Source organism: Periplaneta americana, chromosome 6 (genome assembly GCF_040183065.1).
Source record: "Periplaneta americana isolate PAMFEO1 chromosome 6, P.americana_PAMFEO1_priV1, whole genome shotgun sequence".
NCBI lineage: Eukaryota > Metazoa > Arthropoda > Insecta > Blattodea > Blattidae > Periplaneta > Periplaneta americana.
In genome coordinates this window covers 159,870,866-159,896,033 of record NC_091122.1, presented here as the reverse complement: position 1 = coordinate 159,896,033, position 25,168 = coordinate 159,870,866, and the positions used below count along the sequence as shown (strand labels likewise).

The following is a 25,168-nucleotide window of genomic DNA, read 5'->3' as shown; positions in this document are numbered from 1 at the left end:
GACTCCATTATTTGTTCAACTGTTGTGTCTAGTTTCCATAGCATATGTCATAATCGGTCTGATAACTTTTGTAAATGCGACATTAATTCAAGTCTTTGTCAAAATATTTGTTGTACCAAACTGTTTCATTTAAGCACCCTGATATTCCATCTGCTTTCGCTGCTTGACATATCACTTCTTCTTTTAAATTTCCATAATTTGGAATGTTAACTCCAAGGTATTTAAGGGGGCGATGAGTGAAATTTTGCTCAATTTCAGTCAAAAATAGTATTTTCGTTTTCTTGTAAAAATGAATCAGCAATCTCTTATTTATATGTTGAGAAAGTTTCAATGCTCTGTGACACTTGAAAGCATAAAAATTACACACAAAGCAACACACTTGAACTTCAATTCCATGCAAATTTTGTAAGCTGTTTTGTCACTTTTTTTTCAGTACATTTCGTCAGGTTCGAAGTGTAAAGGCTGTTACAATTTTATGCTAGAAACATGAAATTTTTCCTGCAAGTTCTACATACTGTGGTTAACAAAACAGAGTATCACTTTGTTGATAAACTGAATACTTTTAACTTAAAAAATAAAACATATTTAGTGGACACTAAAATTTAAATTTTGAAGTTGCATATTTTTTTCTTTAATTTGTTCTCCCATTTATAGATATAAATTTAAAATACTAGATACACAATTCTTTTTCTAACCATATCAGAGATGGTGCAAAAAAAAAGAGTGATGCATGAAACTTAAATTTTGTAAGAGATAGGTAGATTTTGAAAATATGTAAATATATTTTTTTAATTTGAATAACTCAAAAACAATTCATCTGATCATAATGAAATTAATATACAAGAATATTTATAGCAAGGGAATGAAGTATACAGAATATGAAGTCTCTACCTTAAAAGTTGTATAAAATAGAAATTTCACCCATCACCCCCCTTAAAGCTGGATCCTTGTTCAATAACTTTACTTTCTTATCTCCAGTTTACATCTCAAAGGTTCTTTGCTTATCATGCATTTAGTTTTTGGTACTGATACTTTCGTATTATGTGGTCCTGCATACAAGTGTGTGCTGTAGTCTTTGGAGTAGTGTGACAATGACATTGTCTGCACAGCACACGATTTTTTATTTCACCAACACCTTTCTCCCCCCCACTCAACCTCCCGAAAAAAAAAGTTACATATAAATTACGTCCCTGCCACAAGCTGTCTTGTGACACAAAACTTAAAAAATAAAAAAATAAATAAAAAAAAATAATAATAATAAATTTGACTATTTTCGATGGTCAACTCAAATACCTATTGAACTTACAGGTTTTTTTTTATTTTTTATTTAAGGACGTATAGTTTAAGTAAGGACTAGAGAAGACAACACTGAGAACTCCTGAAATAAAAATATTTTCGTATTGTAACACAGAAAGAAAATATTACGAAAGGTATTTAGGCTACATTTAAAAAATTCAACAACATTATTCAATTTTATTTAATATTTTAAATTTTAAATCATATACAACAATTTAATACAATATAGCAAATCTTTTTCATGGGTTATGTACACTTCGCAATTACATTTACAGTTCATTTAAAACTTTTGCACTGGAGTGAAAAACTAATGTACTTCAGAAATTAACTGCATACACTTTCGTGATGTTGACCTTAAACTTGTTTTCCTACAAACAAATAAAGCACTAGACGTATCTATTCTCATACATTCATACCACTCCAGTACGTAATATAAGCCACTGATTTCAATTATTTCTTACAACTTGTATGGAAATCAAACATACCATAATAAAAATGCTACTAATTATTTAACTGATTTTAAAATACAGTTCTAAAGAGAAAGTTTTAACATTGGTTACAGCTCTTAATTCAATCAGAGAAAGGAGCAATACATAACACACGTTTTTACCAATAAAAAGTATCGTACTTCCGTATTCAACTAAGAAATAAATAAACATAGACTAGTTCATTATTCTCTCATAATGCCAATAAAAATACTTTCGTCATTTATGTCCCGAAAAAAAGCTATTTGTAATGAAAAACTTTATTTTTATATAAGGGATACAAATGTTTAGGAAACTTGAAAAATTACTCAATTTTATTTAACATTACAAGTCGAAAATTACTTTTATGCTCGACCATGCCGAAATGTAGTAATTATACACCTGGTAGTAGCCCTTTAATCCACCTCATTAAAGTACACCTATTCATTATAATTCAGTTGTTCAGCCAATGAGAAATCACCATTGTACCATTATAAAACCGCAAGTATCGATTATTCTCGGATATGCAATCGAAAGACAATTAGCGAAAAGTCACGGAGGCTGGAAATCCAATACTGTTGCAGAAGATTATGTTCTGTTACTATAATAATTAGCGTTAATTGTAAATGATATTCAAATAAATTCAATTTGTCATCTCGTTTTTCAATTCTAAATCAATTTCCAGGTTATATCAAGCCTAATGTTCATCCATTTTGAATCTTGCGTACACCACTTTTAACATTTGAATATAATTAATTGATGAACTAGTGGACTTACTCGTGTTAAATATCAATTTCAGTACACACACACACTATTCGACTCCACACTTCAACACCTTCCAACAATAAAACACACCCTCCTAACAGGCAGAGAAGTTTGAGATGACGCCACGATCTAGTAGGCTCTGATGATGGTGTGTGAAGCACTTAAACAGCTGTAAGCCAGACAAATATTACATATTTAACACGAGTAAGTCCACTAGTTCATCAATTAACTAATGTTCATGTTATTCTCTAGATTATATCAAGGTCAATGACATTTGTGCCTTGGAAAAAATCAATACTTTCGCATCTGCGCACATCTCACAATTCAGGTCAGTTCCGCTCCTCACTTACATAATCATAACATAAATACTTATGAATAATTTCAAGTTAGAAATATGGTCGAGCATAAAAAGTCGTATGAAACTTGCCTATAATGGTAATTAAGACGCTCAAACATACTCGCGTCTTAATTACTACCATTATAGGCTCGTTGCATAATGTACTATTAACAGCATTTTCGTAATTACGTGGCAATTAAAAGAAAAAAAAAACTGGAGATTAATATAAAGAATTACACAAAAATAACATTCGCAAATTCAAGTAACTAAACGAAATTTCAGGTCTGTCTCTCATACTGTAAGCACTGCTTCCAAAAGAAGCTCTCCATTAACGTAAAATATTAAACATTATCATATATACATCTCATATTCTGCACGTGAATATGGCGAAAATGAGAAATGAATCGAATGTACCATAAAGCTTCATGTATTCTACACTCTCTACTGAGTCACAAGGTTTGTGTAATCTCTTATAGTATATTCCACTGCATACCAAGCTATATCAGACCTGTGGGGTAGGGTTAGCCGTATATACAGCTGTCAAAATTATAAAAGTTAGTTTCACTTGTACAGCAATACTACCTTCGACTGTTTACCAAGCCTTAAAATTATTTTACTGAAAAAAGCAAATTATATTCATTCATTACTGCATTCTTATCGTTTAGACAACAGCAACATGGACATACTGAAAGTATACATCTTGAAATTAAGCATAAATCTGTGAAATTCAACAATACAAACACATACAGTTTACCTTAAATGTCACTATATATTGCTCCTGTAAAATTTATTTTGAAAACTATATGCTAATTGTCATATACACGTTATAAAAGTGGGGTACCTAACTCTAAAGTTCATAGTTTCTTTTGACAAAATCGTTTATCTCCAAAATATTTTTGAAAATAAAATCGGAGTTCCAAGTAATAGCTTAAGTAAATTATTCAATGAATAAGAATGATTAATAAGAACCATATGACTATATCAAATGTTTTATAAAATGAGTAATTCTGGAACAAGATATATCTTTCTTTCGCTGTTTATAACCCAATTCCAATATGTCAAAAATGAGAAATGTAATTTAATTTTCTTCTACATTTAAGGAAATCTTCCACTACAAAAAATAAAGCATGTACTGTATGCTGACACTTCCCTAGAATTTTCTTTAAAAAAAGGGGAGGGAGAAATGCAAACGATCACAACATAGATAACCTTCAGTTTTACAGAAGTTCTCATGCTTGAACAATCACAGAAGGACGAAATGGTCAAGCATATGAAAGATATTTGAACTCTTATATGATATTCAAAATCCATCATATCTCGCAAAAATAATTTTCACTTCACCAAAAGCAAGTCTTTATACAATCTGTTTGCACTAAAATATATACGGTATATACAAAATTCTTAAGAACAGATATAATAAGCTATAATCTAGTTGGTCTCTCAAAACGATCAAAGTTGTCACTTAGTGTTCATACGAATACTGAACTAAAAGTTACTTTTTCATATGTTATCAAGTAAGTTACAGGGAGAACAGTTGAGTGGTTTTCTGCAAAGTGATATTTGTCTCATTGGTGAGTGCATTAGCACTAATAGGTATTTTAATATCAAGACAGCTAGATATCATGTCTGTTATTCTTTACGATTTGTGTTATTTTGTTAGTCGCAAAGAATAAATAAATTAGTCAGCAGTGTTTTTATACAACTCGTGTGCTAACATCAACAGATTGAGAGGTTCAAAGACCATTTCCAGAAAGATTTACTAATGACAAAGTTTGAAGTAGCATAGCTATTCATAAACTGGCGAACAATTTGTAACAGCAAATGTTAAAGGACAAGAAGCCTAGACATCAGTGTAGTGTCCTCTCTGAAGAATATTTATAAGACACTGCTTACCGTGTAGAGAGTTCCCTTAGAAAATCGTTTTGGTGTCTTTCACTGGAAACGAAATATTTCTTATGGTTCTGGATGAATAATAATGAGTTAAGAAAAAAAGGTACAAAATTGCCATGGTGCAACAACTATACCCAAACCGTGGTAGCTATGCACTTGACAGTTATTGAGTTGCCAAAACTTTTCATGAAAAAAATTACAGAACACTGTGAACCAATCAGAACATAGAATTTTCTATCAGCTGCTGCTGTTCCTATACAGAACAATGCAGTGTTACATAGTGTTATTACTCCATGCGTAATTTGTGTTAGTGTTATAAATAATTTGTAGTTTTTATTTGGAATGTTGCAAAAAAGAAGTCCGGAGAATGGGGGAATGATAACTCATGATGTAAGAATCATTTTTTTTAGTTGGTTATTTAACAACACTGAATCAACTACAAGGTTATTTAGCATCGATGGGATTGGTGGTAGTGAGATGAGGCCGAGGATTCGCCATAGATCACCTGACATTTGCCTTACATTAGGAAAAACCTTGGGGGAAAAACGTAACCAGGTAATCACCCCAAACAGGAATCGAACCCGTGCCCGAGCACAATCCCAGTTCGGCAGGCAAGCACCTTAGCCGATTGAGCTACGAATCTTTGCATAAGGCATAGTCAGGTGTCAAAATTGGTTCGAAGTACTCATCAACTGTTGTGCAGTGCTATTGTGACATCACATCTCTTGTTATCAACATTATGTAAAGCTGTTCAGGTGCATATTTACAGTGGCTTGGGTATATAACTGATGATTCTGTATGTAGACACTGATTTTGTGAGTGGGTTCTAAGATGTATGAAAGAGAAACTAACCTTGATCACCTTATGTTTTCAGAGGTGGCTTGGTTCCACTTCCACAGTTATATAAATTTCCAGAACTATCGACAATAGAGTTCTGAAAAACCTGACCATATTGTCCATGATTCGAGAATAGGCATATAGTGCACCATTAGTGGTGATGAGCAGAGGTAAGAAGTTCGTACCGAAACTGTTAAGTTGTGTGAGCTTGGACTATATATCCACCCAATGAACAGTAGTAACGCAGTTCTCACCATCAACAAACCAGCAAAACAAACATATATAGTCAAGTGGAAACCAAACTTGCCTTTGTACCTTAGAATAACAAAACAAAATAGACAAATTATATATTAGAATCGTCGTAATTTTCAATGTAACGTCATTTATCCATAAATACAAGAGTAACAAACAAAATACATAATTATATGTATCTAGTCTTGTTACAATTAATAATAATGTACATTTTCAGTTTATCAAAAGAGATGCTCTTCCACGTTCAGGAAAATAAATTCTACCATGAAAATGTTCCTTCTACGTCACAACAGGAGAAAATCTGAAATATGATACAGTATCCCTTACTGTGTCAGCAAGTGAACAAACACAGCTTCGAGAATATTAGAGTAAAGTATATGGCACATCACATTAAACCCATTATTCTTTTCAAGAATATTTTTCACTTTTGGTTTAATGACTATTGCGACTTTGTAATTTCGTAGCAGTGTCCCTGAACTAATATTCGTGTTGTAGATTATATTTCCACATTACATAATTTCCACTAAAATTTTTCTCTATTTCTTGATATATGATTATCAGTAAACCTTCAAGTATTGCATTTAACTTCGTTTCTGTCATGTTAAAAACCACTCACTAAACCGCACAACTCCACTGCGAATGTTAGCACGTAATGAAACTGCTTCTGTATTGTGCATATTGCTGTAATGTAGTTACTTGTGGATATACTTTTGAGTTGTTTATGTGAACAGAATATAGTATTCACAGAAGACAGCTAGTGTAAAAGAGCAGGCATGATATAGGTTATAGGGGTGGCTGCACTCAATCTGAAAACTATGTTTTGGTATGATATTCCTAGCCCTAGTGATGAGAGAGTAATGGGACTTAATAAAATGTGACACTGATTTTTCATTCCTATTTTGATGATTTAATAGACAGGGAGTGCAATTATGTTGATTTTCAACAGGATTCTGCCAGAGCATAGAAGTCGAAGTTTCAATGCAAGCAATGAAGGAAATGTTTGAAGAAAGAATTATTAGCAATAATGCGTGACTCCCTAGATCCCTGACTTAACACCACGTGACTTTCATCACTGAGAAAATTTAGAAGATAAAGTGTACAAATCAAATCGACCCTCACAAGTATTAACATTGTAACTCACTTTCTTTCATTTTTCAGGAGAAGCAAATTAAGTTTTAAAATGATCGTGTAGATCAGTGTATACAGATAGTAACAATAAGATTTTACATACGATTGGGAAGGTTTAGAGCTACAATGATAGTACTGGAAGAAAAAGAAACAATTTAAGACCATATTAACTAGCAGAACTAAAAACCATAAAAAACTGAGTTACAATGTTAGTATTTGGGAGGGTTGATTAATCATCGTATCCTGGAACAAGTAAAGCAGTAAGGGGTAATTTCTTAAAACGGTGCTAAAGATGTTTGGAAAACAATAGCAGGTAGTCAGCTACCTTTTGCAAATATTAACTTTTAAAATGTTAATCTTTAATAAATTAATATGAGAACTGCATACAAACACTGACTAGTTTCCATAATCATTGAGTGAAAGAGCTTTTGCAAACAAGACAAAGGTAAGCTAATCTGAAACTACTCAACTGTTTTCATTGTATTTACTGAATGATTACACAGAACATTCATTTAGGATATATAACAAAAGTGTAATTTAATTTTAATTCAATTTTCTTAATGTTTAGTACTGTTCATCTCAATGTATACTTTCAATTTCTTGAAATTATACAATAATGTAAACTGTAAATGCGTCATGTGAAAAATAATATAACACTTGTATACTAAACATGTTCCCCAGCCATTATCTCGAAAATCTACCATCTGATAAAGAAAATCTCTTCCTGTCAGTACAACCTGGCTGAAAATATCTGCATCGTCCCAGTCAAATACTACCAAGCAATCTAAAAAGTTAAATCATTTGGAATTTCATTGTGTACATACCTCCCTCTCTAGATTCACAATTTATGTCAAGACTAAGATGATTGAATTCGATCACAAGCACCAAAGGGAAAGATAAGTAATGCATTTATCTAAGAATTTCCACCAGGTATGGACAAAAAGAGATTATTGAAGTCATTAAGTCATTTCAAAGTATTCTCACAATTGGACAAACAAAATCTAAGGAAATATAGATGACTAGTGAGTGGATGTGGCTTCATATACTGCAGCCAATTTCATGAGAAGATCACAAACAAGAAATGCTAAAATATCTATAACGGTAATTCATTTTTATACAGGTATCTTTTTTTATTATTATTTTTGATGATATACAAAAGTTCCTACTGAATTACCCTTCACCAATGTTTACATCACTGACGCACACAAAATTTATATGGAGTGTTTTATGTAATGTTTACTGAAAACTTACATTTAAATATTCTGTTTTTACTCATTATGTACATACGTGTGTGTACACACACTCTCCACCATCTTTCTCCATCCTTGGGTGGACGAATTAGAAGATTCCAGCCTACGTTCATGTGATCAAGTAGACATATGTATAGACACTCACACAGTGAGATATTTTTATCAGCGAATCACTTATCAAATGAGTTGGATACACATAACCTCAACCACACACTCACTAGTATCATTCTGTCCACAAGCTTCGCAAAGAAATTAATATTCACTTACAAAATACGTGCGCAACTTCGTCACAAAACAGAATTCATGCTGATACCTGCCCTGGCCATTAAAAAAGTAATATGGATGTATGTATATATATAAATAAATAAAATCCATAGTAATTAAAAAGGGCTAAAACATCGTGTAATTGCTTGCATTCATACATACACATCAAGTTCGTTCTTGAGGTAATAAAGGACCAGCAACAAAATTATTCCACAAATGTGTTGCTCTTGTAATACAATAAACAGATCTGTACGGACAAGACCAATCTTTTCGAGGACATCATACCCTTTCAAGAAGGAATACTAGTCACAAGTGATCTAGACCTATGTTTAGTAATTGCTAGTAAATGTTGTAATTTATACATTAAATTACGAGGCCTGTCTAAAATGTATCCGACCTTAAATTTTCCCGCGCAAAGTAGTGATTCTAAGGCGGCGCCACTGTGCATGGTGGAAGGAGGAACCATAATGCGCATGCTTGAATTTTTTCACCGCATTCGCTTGTGCCAGTCACTGGCTGGTGGTCGCCTAGTAAGGTGCTGTTCTAAGTGTTTGTCGGATTTAGTTTTCTCGCAAGATGACTGAACGAATTGAGCAAAGATACTGCATCAAATTTTGTCAAAAGCTTGGTGATTCTCACAGTCAAACAATTCGTAAGATTCAGCAGGTGTTTGGGGAAGATGCGATGGGTGTAACACAAATTAAGGAGTGGTTCAACCGATTCAAAGATGGCCGCACATCAGCGGAGAGTGAGCAGCGTTGTGGCAGGCCCCAAACTGCTCGGAGTGCAGCTGTTGTTGAGAGGGTGCGAAATTTGGTGATGCCAGATCGTCGTTTGACCGTGCGGGAGATTGCCGAAGAGGTTGGAGTGAGTAAAGATTCTGCACATGCAATTTTGCGTGATGATTTGAACATGAACCGAGTGGCTGCGAAATTCGTGCCCAAGTTGTTGTCCCCGGAACAAAAAGACCTCCGTCGTGACGTTGCACAGGACCTTCTGGACACCGCCAACACTGATCCTGGGTTTCTGAACACTGTGATAACTGGAGATGAGTCATGGGTGTATGGGTACGACTCAGAAACAAAAAGACAGTCGTCGCAATGGAAGTATCCCGAGTCTCCAAAGCCGAAGAAAGTGCAGCATGTGCGAAGCAAAATCAAGGTGATGCTGACTGCTTTCTTTGATGTCCGTGGAATTGTGCATCACGAATACGCACCGGAAGGACAAACGGTGACAAAGGAGTACTATCACGATGTTCTCCGGTGACTCCGTGATGCAGTTCGGCGCAAAAGACCAGACATGTGGACGGCGAACAACTGGCACTTGCATCACGACAACGCCCCTGCACATTCATCCCAATTGATCCACACTTTCTTGGCCAAACATGAAATTACAACCGTTCGCCAACCTCCTTACTCTCCAGACCTGGCTCCTTGCGACTTCTGGTTGTTTCCAAAATTGAAGACACCACTGAAAGGATCCCGTTTTGAGAGTAGAGAAGAGATAATGCGGAACGCGACGACGGAGCTGAACACCATTCCAAAAGAAGACTTCCAGAGGTGTTTCCGGCAGTGGAAGGATCGGTAGGCTAAGTGTGTGCAAGCACAAGGGGCCTACTTAGAAGGGGATTAGGGTCCCAACCCTGTCAGGTATTTGAAATATTTTTTCTGGCTAAAGGTCGGATACTTTTTAGACAGGCCTCGTATATTGAAATCTTTATTTAATACAATTAAATATCAATGCAATCAGTGTTTTAAATGCACTAGACAGTTACTTCATGTTAATGGAATGAAATTTCATTTAATACCTCGCTAAGTCAAATATTATTTAAAAGTTCTATATTAACAGCAAGTTCTTTTATGAAGTCGTTTAAGCCAAAAATATATAGAACTAGCACATCCTAACAAAAATACATTACAGCCATAATGGGATCTAAAATTGAGAACATAAATATCTTTTTAACAAAACGAGATGAGGAGAAAAAAATCATAAAATTATTGTTCAAAAGGGGGATTTTAAAAGTGTAATATCACAATGAAGAGAGAACTGAGTAGGCCTAATAGGCTTCTGAACTTATTGTGACCAATTGCAGGTTCACTGACAATAGCATGGCCTTCACAATCTCTTGTTAAAAAACCAAAGTTGTTAGTACACTGGTGTTAATAGTGAGTGTTAAAAACTGAAGCGATGATATATGTGTATGTGTTTACATTTCAATCATGTTTTCTTTTAAAGTTCATGGTTAGAAATGTATTACATCTGAAACTAATATTGAACAATTACAATCTGCAGTCCATAGCATATTTTGCTTTTTAAATTTTGAGATTTAATTGCAAAATAAAACCTTGAAATTTCAAATTAATATGCGGAATCATTATCTCGTTAATTTTGAAATTTGTAAACATAATTACTACAGCATTCTGCATAGGAATATAATTTAATTTTAAGGTAGCCTACATGACATACATTTCTGTTACATTGTTAAAAAATAACAACTTCACAACGTAAATAATTTTGTGTTCTGCAGCTTGCAAAAACAAATTCAGTAACAATGGTACAAAGGTTGTTTCAAAGACATTTCCGAATTGATTATCTACCACATTGTTAGGTTGGACGTGCTATTAGCACTGATCTGGTTTATCAACCTTGGCCTCCTAGATCACCAAACTTGACATCATGTAACTTCTTTTTTTGGGAACATGTGAAATTGCAGTATATCTACCTCAAGACTTTTAAGAAGAGACTGGATCATTGCTGTGACTGCATCCATAAAGAGAACAAGGGATTCTCAAATTGAGTTTTGCAACGTGCCAATAAAAACTTTGAGAGTATCTTAAAGTATATGCACCAAGTTACTGTATTATTAATATTAACTTAATAATAATCAAATGAAAGTGTTACCATAATTCTGAAATATGGTGTATACATGGAGGTACCGAAAAAATACATTATATCTTGAAGAAAGACAACCTCCATCATAAAGTGTCCCAACTTCTTGTGAAAACGGGAATAAAAACATTTCTTGCTTTCTTCTAAAGTAACCAGTTATTTATTTAATCTACTACAATAACTGATCATTGCTAGTCATACATAACTTTTTATGTATAGTATTGTATTTGCAATTAATTTCAACGTATTAAATGTATTTTTTTTATAATAATGCATAAAACCAATAATACAGTTGTATGATCATGTTACGTTAAAATTTATTAAAACTTAAAAAAAACAACAGACACGTTTTGGGGCTACTGCCACCCCATCTTCAGCGTTGAAAACTATAATGATACAATAATAAAATATAAAAATTTTTCTAATTTTGATCAAAATTGACTTCGTATAAAGTCATGAAATATGTAATGTACCCTTCCAAAATTATAAATACAATCATTTTACAGAATCAAAACTAAGATATTGAACATAAAAACCTTGATGAATTATGACACAGATCAACAAGAAAAACTTTTTTAAATTAAGAATGGACAAATATATAATTTGAGATGAACTTACTAAAGATTACTGGGCGTAACCTGCTCATCGGTCTATACGTCGCTTTATGGGACACGATGTGAACTTGCTGCCCCTCAATGTCTCCAAGGGTTTATATCTGTTCTGGTACTACGTGAATCAATAGCTATTTTTATAAATTGATCAAATAAGATGGATTTTTTTCCTTGAATAGTTTTATCATTCAAATTATGTGGGTTAATAATTTTATCTTTGTGTACTTTTAAAGATTTTTAAAGGTTTTTGATTAATATGTAAAATTTCCATGTCAGACTTTATATTAGTGAAATAATGTTGATAATCATAAATATGGTCCCTAGAAGCAGAATATGAATTATCATGATGAGTACTTCAACGTTCCTTGCATCTGATATTAAAATTTCTATCTGTCTATCCTATATATGTAGAATAACATTCTGGGAATTGACAAGATAATTTGTATATTTTTGAAAGATTGAATTTATCTGTATTGTTGTCCTGGAGTCTACTGAATAAAAATTTTTCAATTTTGTTTGTTTGTACAGAACACAATATTGAGATTGTGTTTTTTTTTTTTTAATTGTGGTGATATTGTATATGTATTCATTATTGTATGTGAAAGTGACAAAATCTTTTTTCTTTTCATCTTTAACTAGTTTAGTGTCCTTTTTTTTCCTTGGTGTTTGTTTTTTCGAACAAGTTTAATATTATCAACGATATTAGTTTGATATCCATTTTCATTGCTATTAATATATACAGCACGGCTGCAAAAGGGTATCTGTCGGATACAGGGGGGGAGAGCCATTAATCCTTCCCATTGAAGGCTTTAAGGAACCAACCTGGACAAATACCCAATGTCCCATCCCTACCTTCCCGTGGTGCAGCTGTTAGTAAGCATAATTTTACGAGCTGAACTAAAGGGAGGGGCTACTCATCAATTAGCACTGGTCAGCTTGATGAGTTAATGACTGAATTTAGTATAATTTTCCTCTATCCAATACCTAATTCCCTCTTTACCCTTTCCTATCCAGTCCTCTGACTGAACTCTTACTTTCTTCGACCCCAACGGTATTCGAGGCCTAGGGGTTCATTTCCCTTTCCTTCCTCCTCTTTCTACTTTTCTGTTCCTAGTGCTGACCTGCTATGGCACTAAAATCGTCCTCCAGTGGCTTAAGGAGGGAAAGCTGGTGATCAACAAGATCTTCCAGCTAGGTCCAATGGACCCGTCGACCAACAGCAGGTGTGGTCCTCCAGGCATTCTGGGGGTTGTGTGTGAATGACGTAGCCACCAAAACGTTAAAATATGGGGTTCACTTAAATCGGCTACAACTTGCCATTTAACTCCAATGATAATATCTTTGAAAAATATTGGAGTGCAAGAGGTCAAATGACTTTATTGTCAAACGCCTGGCATTGGAGAGCAGCAGCATATATACAGCACGAACATTCAACAGACTGGTAGTGTTGAGGACTTGCCACAGAGTAGAGATGGGTAAAATATAACACAACAGTTATTTCAGAACTGTTCCGGTCTCGGAACTGTTGCAAAAATGAACAGTAGGTCAACCTACTGTTCCAACTCCGAGCTGCTCATTTGTCCAGTTGTTGCGGGCCCGCAGTACTGCGTTGCACAAGGCATGTTCCGACTCCGAGACAACAGAGAACAGTCGAAACTTGTTCTGTTGAACCAATGACAGGTCCGGCTATACTGTTCTCTTTGTTATTTATGTTGTACTTGGAACTCTCACGTGGATGGATGAGAAAGCATGGAAATTGAAATCCTTGTAGTATGGTCATAAGTAATGACACAGAGCAAGGTGCGATGCGAAGTTTAAATTATTACACCTTGATACAGATGCGTTTCTAACATTTTACTACGACAGTGTGGAGGTTTCACGTTTCACTACTGCTAATATATAAATATATACAGTAGTTATATGTTTTTATTATGTATGAAATTATAATGCGATTACTATTATAACTAAGCATTAAGAAAATTAAAAATAAAAATTAATGATTTTAGTTTTTTTAACTGCGTAACATGAACAAAAATTACATACTACACATTATGTTGTTGTTTTCTAATGCCAGGCGTTTGACAATAAAGTCATTTGACCTCTTGCACTCCAATATTTTTCAAAGATATTATCATGGTCAGCCAATGAAGCACAGATTTTGAGTGTTCCGAATCCATTTCTTGGTTTGAGTTGCACAATGGGCAGTTAGAGGACTGATATATATATACACAGAGCGTTTGCCTACAGGTGGGGCAGGGAAGCGGCCTGCCTGTGGTATCGCTTGAGGGAATCTTCTATCAGTAAGCTTCCGCTTTCTATATTAATAACATCCACACGAGAATTTTTCTACGTAGTACTAACTTTTGTTATAAGCGATGTTGGAAGTGATGTCATCTGAATCCACACATTTCTGGCATCTTTTAATAAAATTATTATTCACATGAATAAGTTCGTCTTCGGTAATTTTCCTAACCTCTCTTGTTATATTCGCCTTCAATTCATCTGATTTCATCAATTTTTTCTTCCATCAATACTCTTCGTTTTCACTTAGGAATTGTAGCATTTAGCAACCCTGTTATCCTTAATTTGTTAACAAGACGTTAACAGTTTCTCTACCCGGAATTGGAACACCCGGATATTTCACTTCAAATTGCCTACGCACCTCTCTACATGACTCTGTTTTCACATATGCATCATGCATAAAAACTCTCTGTTCAAGCGTGAATTTTGGGTTTTGCACTGTTCACAAATTTTACACACACGCTGAATATTTAAGCAACAGTGTTAAGAAACTGCACTGTACGTAAAAACACTGCAACAGCTAGCTCACAACTGATAACTTGTCGACCTTGATGTCCTTGATTGTAGAGCGTGTCTCAACAACTGCGCGCACAAAGCGGCGTATCAGTACATGCCGCTTTCCTGGCCTCACCCGTAGGCAAACACTCTGTATATAAATTTATATAGTAGTTATATATTTTTATTATGTATGAAATTATAATGTAATTATTATTATAACTAAGCATTAAGAAAAGTAAAAATAAAAATTAATGATTTTAGTTTTTTTTTTAACTGCGTAACATGAACAAAAATTACATACTACACATTTTAAATGACATGTTAAATTTTTGAGTTGGTTACCGTATCTTCATGACTTTATGTACCAATTTGTGTTCCATTCTGACCTTGTATTCAACAGCTGTTTGTCTAATAAACATGAAGCTTCTGTTCACATACGAGTACACAGCAAGTTTCCAAACCAATTCGAATGTGCATTGGAATGTCATCTATTATCTATTGAGAAGCATGTGTGCTATGATGTCATGCCAATAACATATTTTAAGAGAAGTCCGAGAAATGAATGGTCTGATGTATATGCGACCTGCGTGGACAAGAGGGAGAGTACTGTACCGCTCTTTTAAACAACTCCTCAAATGGAGCAAGAGTCAAAGAGATAGCTCGCATCAGTGAACGATTCAGACACATCTCAACTTGTAACTGTTATTTCGGAACTGTTGTTTGGAACATAGTATTTTTCCAGAACTGGAACTGTTCCGGGAAAAGAACAACTTCGCCCATCACCAGTTGTGACTCAACAAACTGTTGACAGTGTAGGTAATTTGAAATTTATAAGCTTGAAAATGTAGCCACTTATGATGGACCTTATGGATAGTTGATTTGGGTATATGCAGTTCCCGTCAAGTATGTCGACTTCTGAGGGCTGCATTGAAATGCAACTTGCACATTGTCGACAGTTTGTTGAGTCACAACTGGTCGTCCACACCATGGCAAGTCCCTAACACTACCAGTCTGTTGAAAGTTCGTGACCCATCTCATTATGGTGGATTTGGATGGAGCATTTCTTCCATTACCAGCAGAATTGTCGCTGAACAGTTATTGGTGATTTACACTCAGCATACCACCGCACACATTCGGCCTTCTCAACTGGTGTCATCATTGTTGTTTAATAGGGATATCCTGAACTAGCACCAACATATAGCGCACGTGTACTTTGAGGGATGCGCTTTGCGTGTGCATTTGTTTTTCGGTATACAAACATTGAGGCTATACGTAGTGTATTAGTATATTAAATACTCTTAAAAACAACTGAAAATGGCAAATTTTTGTTATGTTCCTATATGTAAGCACCAGGGAAAGCTTTTGTCTTCAATCAGGTCCCGAAATATTCTGAATATATGCTTTAAACTTTAAAAAATATAAGTAATTAAATTGCGCCTCGAAAGTGCTAGCTATTAAATAAAAGTAACTACTTCAAGTAAGGAATTGTTGACTACAGTTTCATTTTGGAAGAGGAAAAAGAAAAATTAATAAAAACATAATTATGCAACCTCGACAGCGAGCTATGTTAGCTTAGATTATATGCAGTAGTTGTAGGAGCTTCAAAGTTTACGCCTGCAGTAAACTCTCGATAAACTAGGATGTTTATTAGCCAGGACAATCCATAGTGAAATCCATTTCGTGAATTATGTTTTTAATGTACTGTACCCTAATTATTAAAACAAGGTTTTAACTTCAAATTTTCAAAATCATACTACGTAGTATTCAAAACTGCATACCCTTAACCTACAAAACGCACGACTAATCGTGATACTACTGCGATCATATTATATCATCCCATTAAAAATTTCATTTGGTCTTTCTGCAACTACAGAAAAAAATACAAGGAATTCAATCTAGATAGTACCTTCCCTATAAAAAAACACACACACATTGGTGGTTGCATATCCTGTTTTTAGCATACGGTTCTTAAATACTAATGATTAAAGAGGGCAATATTCACCTTCGACATCCTGGTAGATCCTATTGTTTTATTCGTGCACCTCGTTCTCAGAGTTCTCGTTTAGGTTCATGAACATTCAATTTACTCGTATCTATATTCTGCATACTGCAGATTTCCCCACCCATCTCGGGGAATCGCTCAATATTATACAGGTTTACGTTATTATTTATTGTAAATTAAATTAAATTATGAGGTAAGAAAATATTGAATTATATTAAATTATACTAGGTTATACAAAATAATGTAAATATAATTTTGATACGCACAAAAACCAACAAGCGGGAAAACGTAATCAACTGGAGCATATGACATAACATAGCCCTACAACATGTTGCGCTGCATGGAACACTCCTGCCATCTAGCGGTAAAACTTCTCATAAGATATCCCTATTAAAATCTACAAAAAGAATGAGAGATGTAGACCATGTTGAAAAAAACCGTATTGCTCTATATCATGTGGTTTCTGGGTAATGATTAATTATAATGGTATTGGAACTTTATGGACACGGTCTATAATACTTGTCTTCAGTGAATGCTATTCACAAATGGGAGAAAACAAAAGAAGACAGTAAGTCCTTACATCACCCTAATTACTGTTGTGATGCATAACATAGCATTTCAAAACGTCTAACTAAACGACTATAAAAAAGGAAAAAGATTACATTTAATGTTTCCAATCAAATACGCTAAGCTATGCTACCAAAGAGAAGGAAGTTGTCTCATTTTCCACCTTTCCTGTTAAATTAAACCACAGTTAGTCCGAAATAATGTTTCTATATATAGAGTGTTGAAGCAATTACATAAGAAATGCATGCGAGCTTACTCAAGTGTTGTGAAAAAGTTTATTCAGTTCTTCAACAGATAAAAAGATAATAATAAAGTATTTAGGAAAGAAGAGAAACTTAATTTGAAATACGTAAATGACGAGCATTCATAATAATGTTAGTTCTCTGCATTACTCAACATACAGAAACATGTTCTTTATGTTCTTTTTGAATATATTGGTCCAGTTAACCAGCTAAATTTTGAGATATCTGAACACATAAAAATAAAAATAACGCTCACAAAATTCTGAATAATGGCTGTAAATTTCATGGAGTACTGACATTACAACAGGTACATACTAGACTATTGTTATATTTATAAACTTATCTTCTTCCAGAATGATAAATGAAAAGGATTATGAACTGTTGTTAAGCCAGTCTTGTCGAAGTTTTTATTTTTTAGATTGACAAAATGTGGGGGAGGAGAAGAATAATCAGAATAATCTTACCAGGTGCACAGCAAGATCATTCTGTAAGTGGAGAGGATATTAGATCACTTCTATCAATTTGTTCTGAGTGTTTAACAGTTTTAAGAATAAATGACAAAACTTCTAATGAGCAGCAGTCTAACAATTAACTGATAAAATGGTTCATAAACACAGCATTTACTTTTTATCCTTCAACTACAGATTCTTTTCTTTTCATTTTTGCAAAACTATCACGTACATGATGCAACAATTGTAGTGTGAATGACTTTAAATGTTTGCCGAACAATTGAGCAGCAGCAAATGTAATCCACGAAGTTGCATTACATTGTACACAACATACATTGTCGTTCAAGCTAACTAACTTTTCAGCTAAAAAGTGTCTATCTGATGATAGTCTTAACAGGCATAAAATTCTGCATGTAAAATGCAGAGACACACTTTACATGACAACAAAATTTATAGATTAAAATAAATTCAACGTAACATACAGGCTTTTTATCAGCAATTAGCTGGAATTTTTTTTATAAAAATCCACATTCAAATTTAATAAATACAAATTTAAAAGATAAATATTATTATGTGTAATATTAAAGAAAATGCAACATTCTGAACTATCAGTGGAACTGTATTACATTTCTTACATTTCTTTCATAGCAACTGAAGTCGGTAAAATATTGTAATTGAAATCCATTTACTTAATTAATATCAAGGATGAGATTAACAAGTTACTTTATTTTAAACCATTAAGTTTAACGGTAACTTAGAAAAGATATCATAGGATTTCAAGTAGGAATTTGAAGATATTTTATATGTGTTCTGCTTTCCTATGCATGACAGTAAATTTAAAATATATATTTTCTGTAAAGTTGATCACTTACATCTTTCATGAATAAAAATTTAGGTTTATTATAAATGTTAAACTTATTATGGAACATATGATTTTGTGAGTGTGTGTGTGTGTGTGTGGGGGGGGTAATAGTAAAAAAAAAAGATAGAAAAAAGAAAATAATTTATAAAGCGTACAAATGACTTGTTTTAAGAAAACCCCACTACTAGAGTAATATATTAATTTAACACGTTCTTTATGATTTAAAACTATTTAATTTAACATAAAATAATGTTTCGAATAGACTACTGTCCAGTGATCATAGACATGTACAATTTCTTTCACTTTCTATGCATGGTAACTTAGAAAAGATAACATGGGATATCAAGACCGAATTTGAAGATATTTTATACAATATTTTTTCTGCTTTCCTATACATGACAGTAAATTTCAAATACATATTTTCTGCAATCTGCAATTTTCTTAAGTTGACCACTTGCATCTTCTATGAACAAAAATTTAGAACGGTTTATTTAAAATATTAAATTTATCATGGAACATATGATTGTGTATGTGTGTGTGTGTGTGTGTGTGAGAGAGAGGGGGGGGGATAATAGTAAAGAAAAATAATAAAAAAGGTCATTTATAAAGTGTACAAATGACTTGTTTTAAGAAAACCTCACTACTAGAGTAATACATTAACTTAACACATTCTTTATGATTTAAAATTATTTCTTTTAACATAAAATAATGCTTCGAATAGACTACTGTTTAGTGATCATAGATGTGTACAATTTCTTTCACGAAAATACAATCTTTTACTGTGTCTGCCAGCAAAGATGACCTACATGGCTGACAGTGCATACCAAATGTATGACAAAAGTGGGATTAAGAAAATATGTGTAATTTTTCATTACAATTACCATTCAAAGCTTTATTATTGTTTTTTTTTTTAATACAACTTACATCATTTTCATGATATGAGGAGGAAAAAAAGCCACGAACATTTGATAAGTTTTTTATTTTTCAAAAAAAGACTTCCATCTCTCAAAGTTCACGCATCATATACACTCCTCCTGTACAAACGTGGTAGTTCACTATGTCACATCTGAAATATGTTCAGAACGTATTTATACCTAACTAATACTATAATCTCTTATGCTGTTCTGCTAACAATATTTATTTTCAAAAGCATTTACAGAAGAAGTCAGGCATGTGAATATATGACTGTTTACTATGAAAGTCTTTTTTCATGACTTAATTTTCGTATTACAGTAATGTGTTAAATAAAATAGAGTGTCTGATGTGAAACAAAAATTAGTTACTTTTTAGTTACTGCCAACTGAATAATTATTCATAAGCATGATAAAAAACATCCCATTTTCAGCTATCTTACGATATGTCACCAGACTTGTTCCCTGATCTTCCTTTCAATGAATGTGCAGCAACTTCTCTCCCAGTCTTCTGGATTATATTAGACTTGCATATGTAATGGTTGGCTACTGACCACTGCAGCTCAGGCAGTGGTACCAACAGTAAATAAGTGAAGCAGAACAATATGTGTAATTTTGTTACCCACGGCCATTAAATTCTTTATATTTCGTTACTAAATGCTTAAATTAAGTTACTTTTTGGTTATTTTAGTATACACCCTGAATATTAAGAGGACTTTCACATGATGACTCAATAAAAGGAAGACATTGTATATGAGAGTGATAACACTGCAGTTCTCTTATGTGTAGGGAAATTTACTCCCATTAAAATAAAATTTTATTTAGAAACTAAAACATAATAAATAAAAAAACCTGAATACGTAAATTGCAAATGAAATCTACAACAAAGAAACACGAGAATATAGTTTTATGTCTATTCACAAAATCAGACACTCAACTCCACAGAGGATGCACTAAAATCTAGGTACCATTAAAAAAAAAGGTATTTTTCAATATCAAATTTCAAATATATTAGCCTTTCTACACTGCTGTTAAAATGTATTTACATACAGCTTTATTTAAAAAAAAGACATTCGTGGAGTTTTGTTCATTCGAAACACAAATTATATTATTACCTGTAAGAAGGAACTTTTACTGTAATGGAGTCTGACAGTGCCAAATTAGTTTAAAAATGAAAACAAATACAGGGAATCGACTTAACTGGCTCAACAACTTACACACAACGACTTGCATATGAACAATGTGTATATAAAACACTGACATACATTCTTATAAATACCTATACACAACTATGGAATTTTCTTCAACCTATACTTTACCCTAAAATACATGTTTTAAGTATGATTTCAATTTCCATAGTCGTACAAAATAAACTCAATTCAAGATAAGCAGGGACTCAAATCTACACATATAACATCCTTATCAAGCTGCAATATGAATCACCATCTTTTTGTAAATATTAACAGATGGAAAGTAATCATATCATCCTTTCACAAAGGTCCTCCACAGAAGTCGAGTTCATGCGCTCCACTTTTAGCACTACCCTCACAATAAGGGTTGTCCATTTGGAGGGTAGTTTGCACCTGGGCCCGGAGGAGGTGGCTGTGGTATGGGACCTGCTGGATGTGGGAATGAGGGAGGCTGTGCCGCTGATGGACCATAGTTTGGTAGTCCGCTGAAAATACAAATGCAATATATTGTCTTGCTTGTATTCCATTTGCTTTACTATTAATCATACTGTTTAAGGGAAATAACGAGAGAACATTTACATCAACTACAAATAAGACATCCAAAATGCCATCAGTTCATCATCAATGTGTAATATGTGCTCATTTTGATCTATTTAGCAAACTGCTGAAAAATTCATGGCAATTCAGGAGGAATATTAAATGAAGACAAAGCAGGCAGGAAGAAAGCTTCATTTCACAATATATATTATTTTAATGTACTGAAGTACATATGATATTTCCATGCAGATATTCTGCGTCATCATACGATGAAAGAGTAATGGAATGGAGAAAAATTCTCTCCGGCGCCGGGATGCTTTATCCACTAAGCCACACCGGATACCCGTCGGATCCCGGCCAACTAGTCACTCATAACGAATGCACCTCAGCACATGTGTGGATTTCAGACATCTATGACGTAGTGCAGAGGCGGCCACTTGAGGGAACCCAAGAGTTGGAACTTAATCTGAGACGATTCTGTCCGATGCTGGGGTGGGTATCCGGTGTGGCTTAGTGGATAAAGCATCAGCACATAGAGCTGAAAACCTGGGTTCAAATCCCGGCGCCAGAGAGAATTTTTCTCCATTCCATTACTCTTTCATCTTATGATGACGCAGAATATCTGCATGGAAATATCATATGTACTTCGGTACATTAAAATAATATATATATGATATGCGTAAATCACTTTGTGATTTAAGACAGCACTTATTCCGTCGGATCCGGGCCAACTAGTCACTCGTAACGAGTGCACCTCAGCACATGTGTGGACTTCAGTCCTATGTTCATAGACATCTATGACGTAGTGCAGAGGGCAGCCGCTAGAGGGAACCCAAAAGTTGGAACTTAATTTGAGACGATTCTGTCCGACGCCGGGGTGGGTATCCGGTGTGGCTTAGTGGATAAAGCATCAGCACATAGAGCTGAAAACCAGGGTTCAAATCCCGGCGCCGGAGAGAATTTTTCTCTGTTCCATTACTCTTTCATCATATTCATTTCACAAGTTTGCGGTGTTGAGATAATCCCCAGTACTATGTGGACATTAAGCAGACGTGCCTGAGGACATATACTATCAACTATGAAGGCAAAGTAGAAAAGTTGCCTAACAGTGTTTCTCAACTGACGGGCTTTGGCATCAATTATACCGGGCTGCAAGATATTCTCCTGAAATTTGTCATTTTACTTTTTTAAGTATTTTTCGTGAATAAATACTTTATAGTGGAAATATTCTTACGATAATTATTTTCGTGGTTGTGTCGAAAAGCACAAATCCAGATTGTCTCTAAATCCTAAATTCTAAAATCTAATTAAATTAAATCTGTGTAGCAAATGTCAGTCCCCAAGCCACTTATTTCTGAATGATGGGGAATTCTTCAGACTTGTCTTTCAACATTCAGAAAGGGAATACCGTTGTTTATGACTGATCATAAAAATTGCATACAAGCAGACTGCAACAAAACATGTGAATTGTGAACCCTTTTGTTGAAGACAGTCCTTTCCCACGAAGAAACTGTTAAATATTTTGAGTTATCAGACAAGGACTAGAAGGTACAGTAGAATTCCTCTCATCTGGCACCAAAGGGACCAGGCTAGTTCCAGATACGAGATTTTACCAGATAATTGAATAAATACCGGTATATACAAAAAAAAAAAAGTTCGTATTTCATGGTGCCAAATGTTGAAACTGCAGCCATGTGAAGCTTATTTCTGTATCACTTGCTCATGTATGTATTTATTCACACTGCAAATGGATAAATACCCATTACTAATTACACTCATAACTGAATAACTGTGTGAATTTTCCTTATTAAAACACATCACACAACACAAATAATACATTAATTTTAAGTTCGAATATCCACTAAAAATTAAAGTTTGTACGAACTTCCTAATGTGGTAACACTGATGGCCCAAACATAATTACATAAACATAAAAACTGTGTGGATTTTCTTTATTAAAATGCATCACACAACACAAATAATACACTAATTTTAGTGTTTGAATATTTATGAAAACATAGGTTCATGCGAACTTCCTAATGTGGCAACAATGAGGACCCAAATATAACTAAATAAACATAAAAACTGTGTGGATTTTCTTTATTAAAACACATCACACAACACAAATAATACACTAATTTTAGGTTCGAATATTCACTGAAAATGAAAGTTCGTGCGAACTTCCTAATGTGGCAAAACTGACAGCCTAGACTAGCAATGCGGCAGATTTAAACTTTTTTTTTTTTGCCCAGACAAAACTACCATTGTTTTGGTATTGCCGGTTATGAGGGATTTTACTGTACTTTTAAATCTACGAATAATTCGAAATTCTGGATAAGAATAAAAAAAAATATATCCAAATTTACATGAAATATCAGATTTCTTATTTGATTTTCCACCGCGTATCCTTGTGAAACTGCAAAATCTGCCAAAACAGAGGAATTGCCTGCAACTTTCTGACTGCCTTCATTTGGCTATCATTTCAGTTGATTCCAGAATTAAGAAGCTAACAGACAGAAAAAAGAAACAAAAGACTCACTAGCCTCGCTAAAATCTTAAAAATTCTCAGATGTAATAAAAACTAAAATAAACTAAGCACTAAAGTTAACTTTTTCAATAACTTACAATTATTTGTGTTAATGTGCTGGATTTTTGAACTCATAATATTAATTGGTATTGGGATTAGTGCTTAGAATTGAGAGATTCATACAATTTTATACATGAAATTACATACAATGCATATAAAAAAATTTGGCGTGTGTATGTGTGATAAGTATTTTGCTGACATAGTTCTGCTGCTGCCCCTACTCAGCTGACTTCTGTGGTGAGTTACAGTGCATAATCATTCTTTCCGTTGCCTTTTACATCATTAAAATCAATTTAATAACACAATGATCAATGTTATAAATTGTATTTTTTTCGTAGTCAGAAAATTAGCATAAGCTAATAATGATGTTGGCGTGAGGAACTAGTACATGCTACAACATTTCATTAATCCAGTGACTGATAATATAATTAATTAAATTATTTGTCAACATGTCACACAGTTTTCATAGTGTACTAATACTCTTTCAGTCTTAATATAACGCTATATACTGGGTGTTCATTTCAAAGTGTGTCATGACGTCACTGTTGTTGGGTCACAGATTTGAAGCGAGTTTCAGCTTATATGTTAGAGAAGTTGCCTATTATTTAAGGCGTTCTTCAATCTGAACTTGAGAATGTGTACAGTATAACTTGAACGTCGTAGCAACAGATGGCAGTCTGTACGGTCTGTGTGCTACCATAACCTCTTTCGAACTGTGTTTTGCGCCGGCAAGTCGTATGCAGGGTATTTGTTATCATCGGTTGCGTACAGTAACATTCCACAACACAAATCAAATGCTCCGTGTCCATGTTGACTGTCGAAGTTAATGTTAACAAATACGTATGTAATCGTCTTAACCCTCTCCCCATATCCCGACAGTACGTATTTCCAAACAGTTCACATTCCTGCCACTACCGGCATTACCGTACGTATCGGTACGTACTCTTCAGAATGAACGCCGTACTTGGTAGGCAACTTCTCTACCTCACAGGTTATACACCTCTGCGGAAGTGTAGGAAGACTGAATTCTCTAGGCTCA

General features: G+C 34.0%; 1 protein-coding gene and 1 long non-coding RNA gene across 4 annotated transcripts in view; one reads left to right on the top strand and one right to left on the bottom strand.

Annotated features, from left to right (window-relative positions):
• The window catches only part of LOC138701992 (uncharacterized), a 245,386-nt gene extending 242,339 nt beyond the window's left edge, over window positions 1-3,047 (top strand). Inside the window, exon 2 of the long non-coding RNA XR_011332761.1 lies at window positions 3,010-3,047. This is a non-coding gene — a long non-coding RNA (uncharacterized lncRNA). The remainder of the gene's footprint in view (window positions 1-3,009) is intronic.
• The window catches only part of Stam (signal transducing adaptor molecule), a 62,367-nt gene continuing 38,662 nt past the window's right edge, over window positions 1,464-25,168 (bottom strand). For all 3 annotated transcript variants that reach the window (XM_069829434.1, XM_069829432.1, XM_069829433.1), the window contains exon 11: window positions 1,464-21,490. In XM_069829434.1, the coding sequence (XP_069685535.1) occupies window positions 21,361-21,490 (130 nt within the window). In that variant the 3' untranslated portion in view covers window positions 1,464-21,360. The remainder of the gene's footprint in view (window positions 21,491-25,168) is intronic.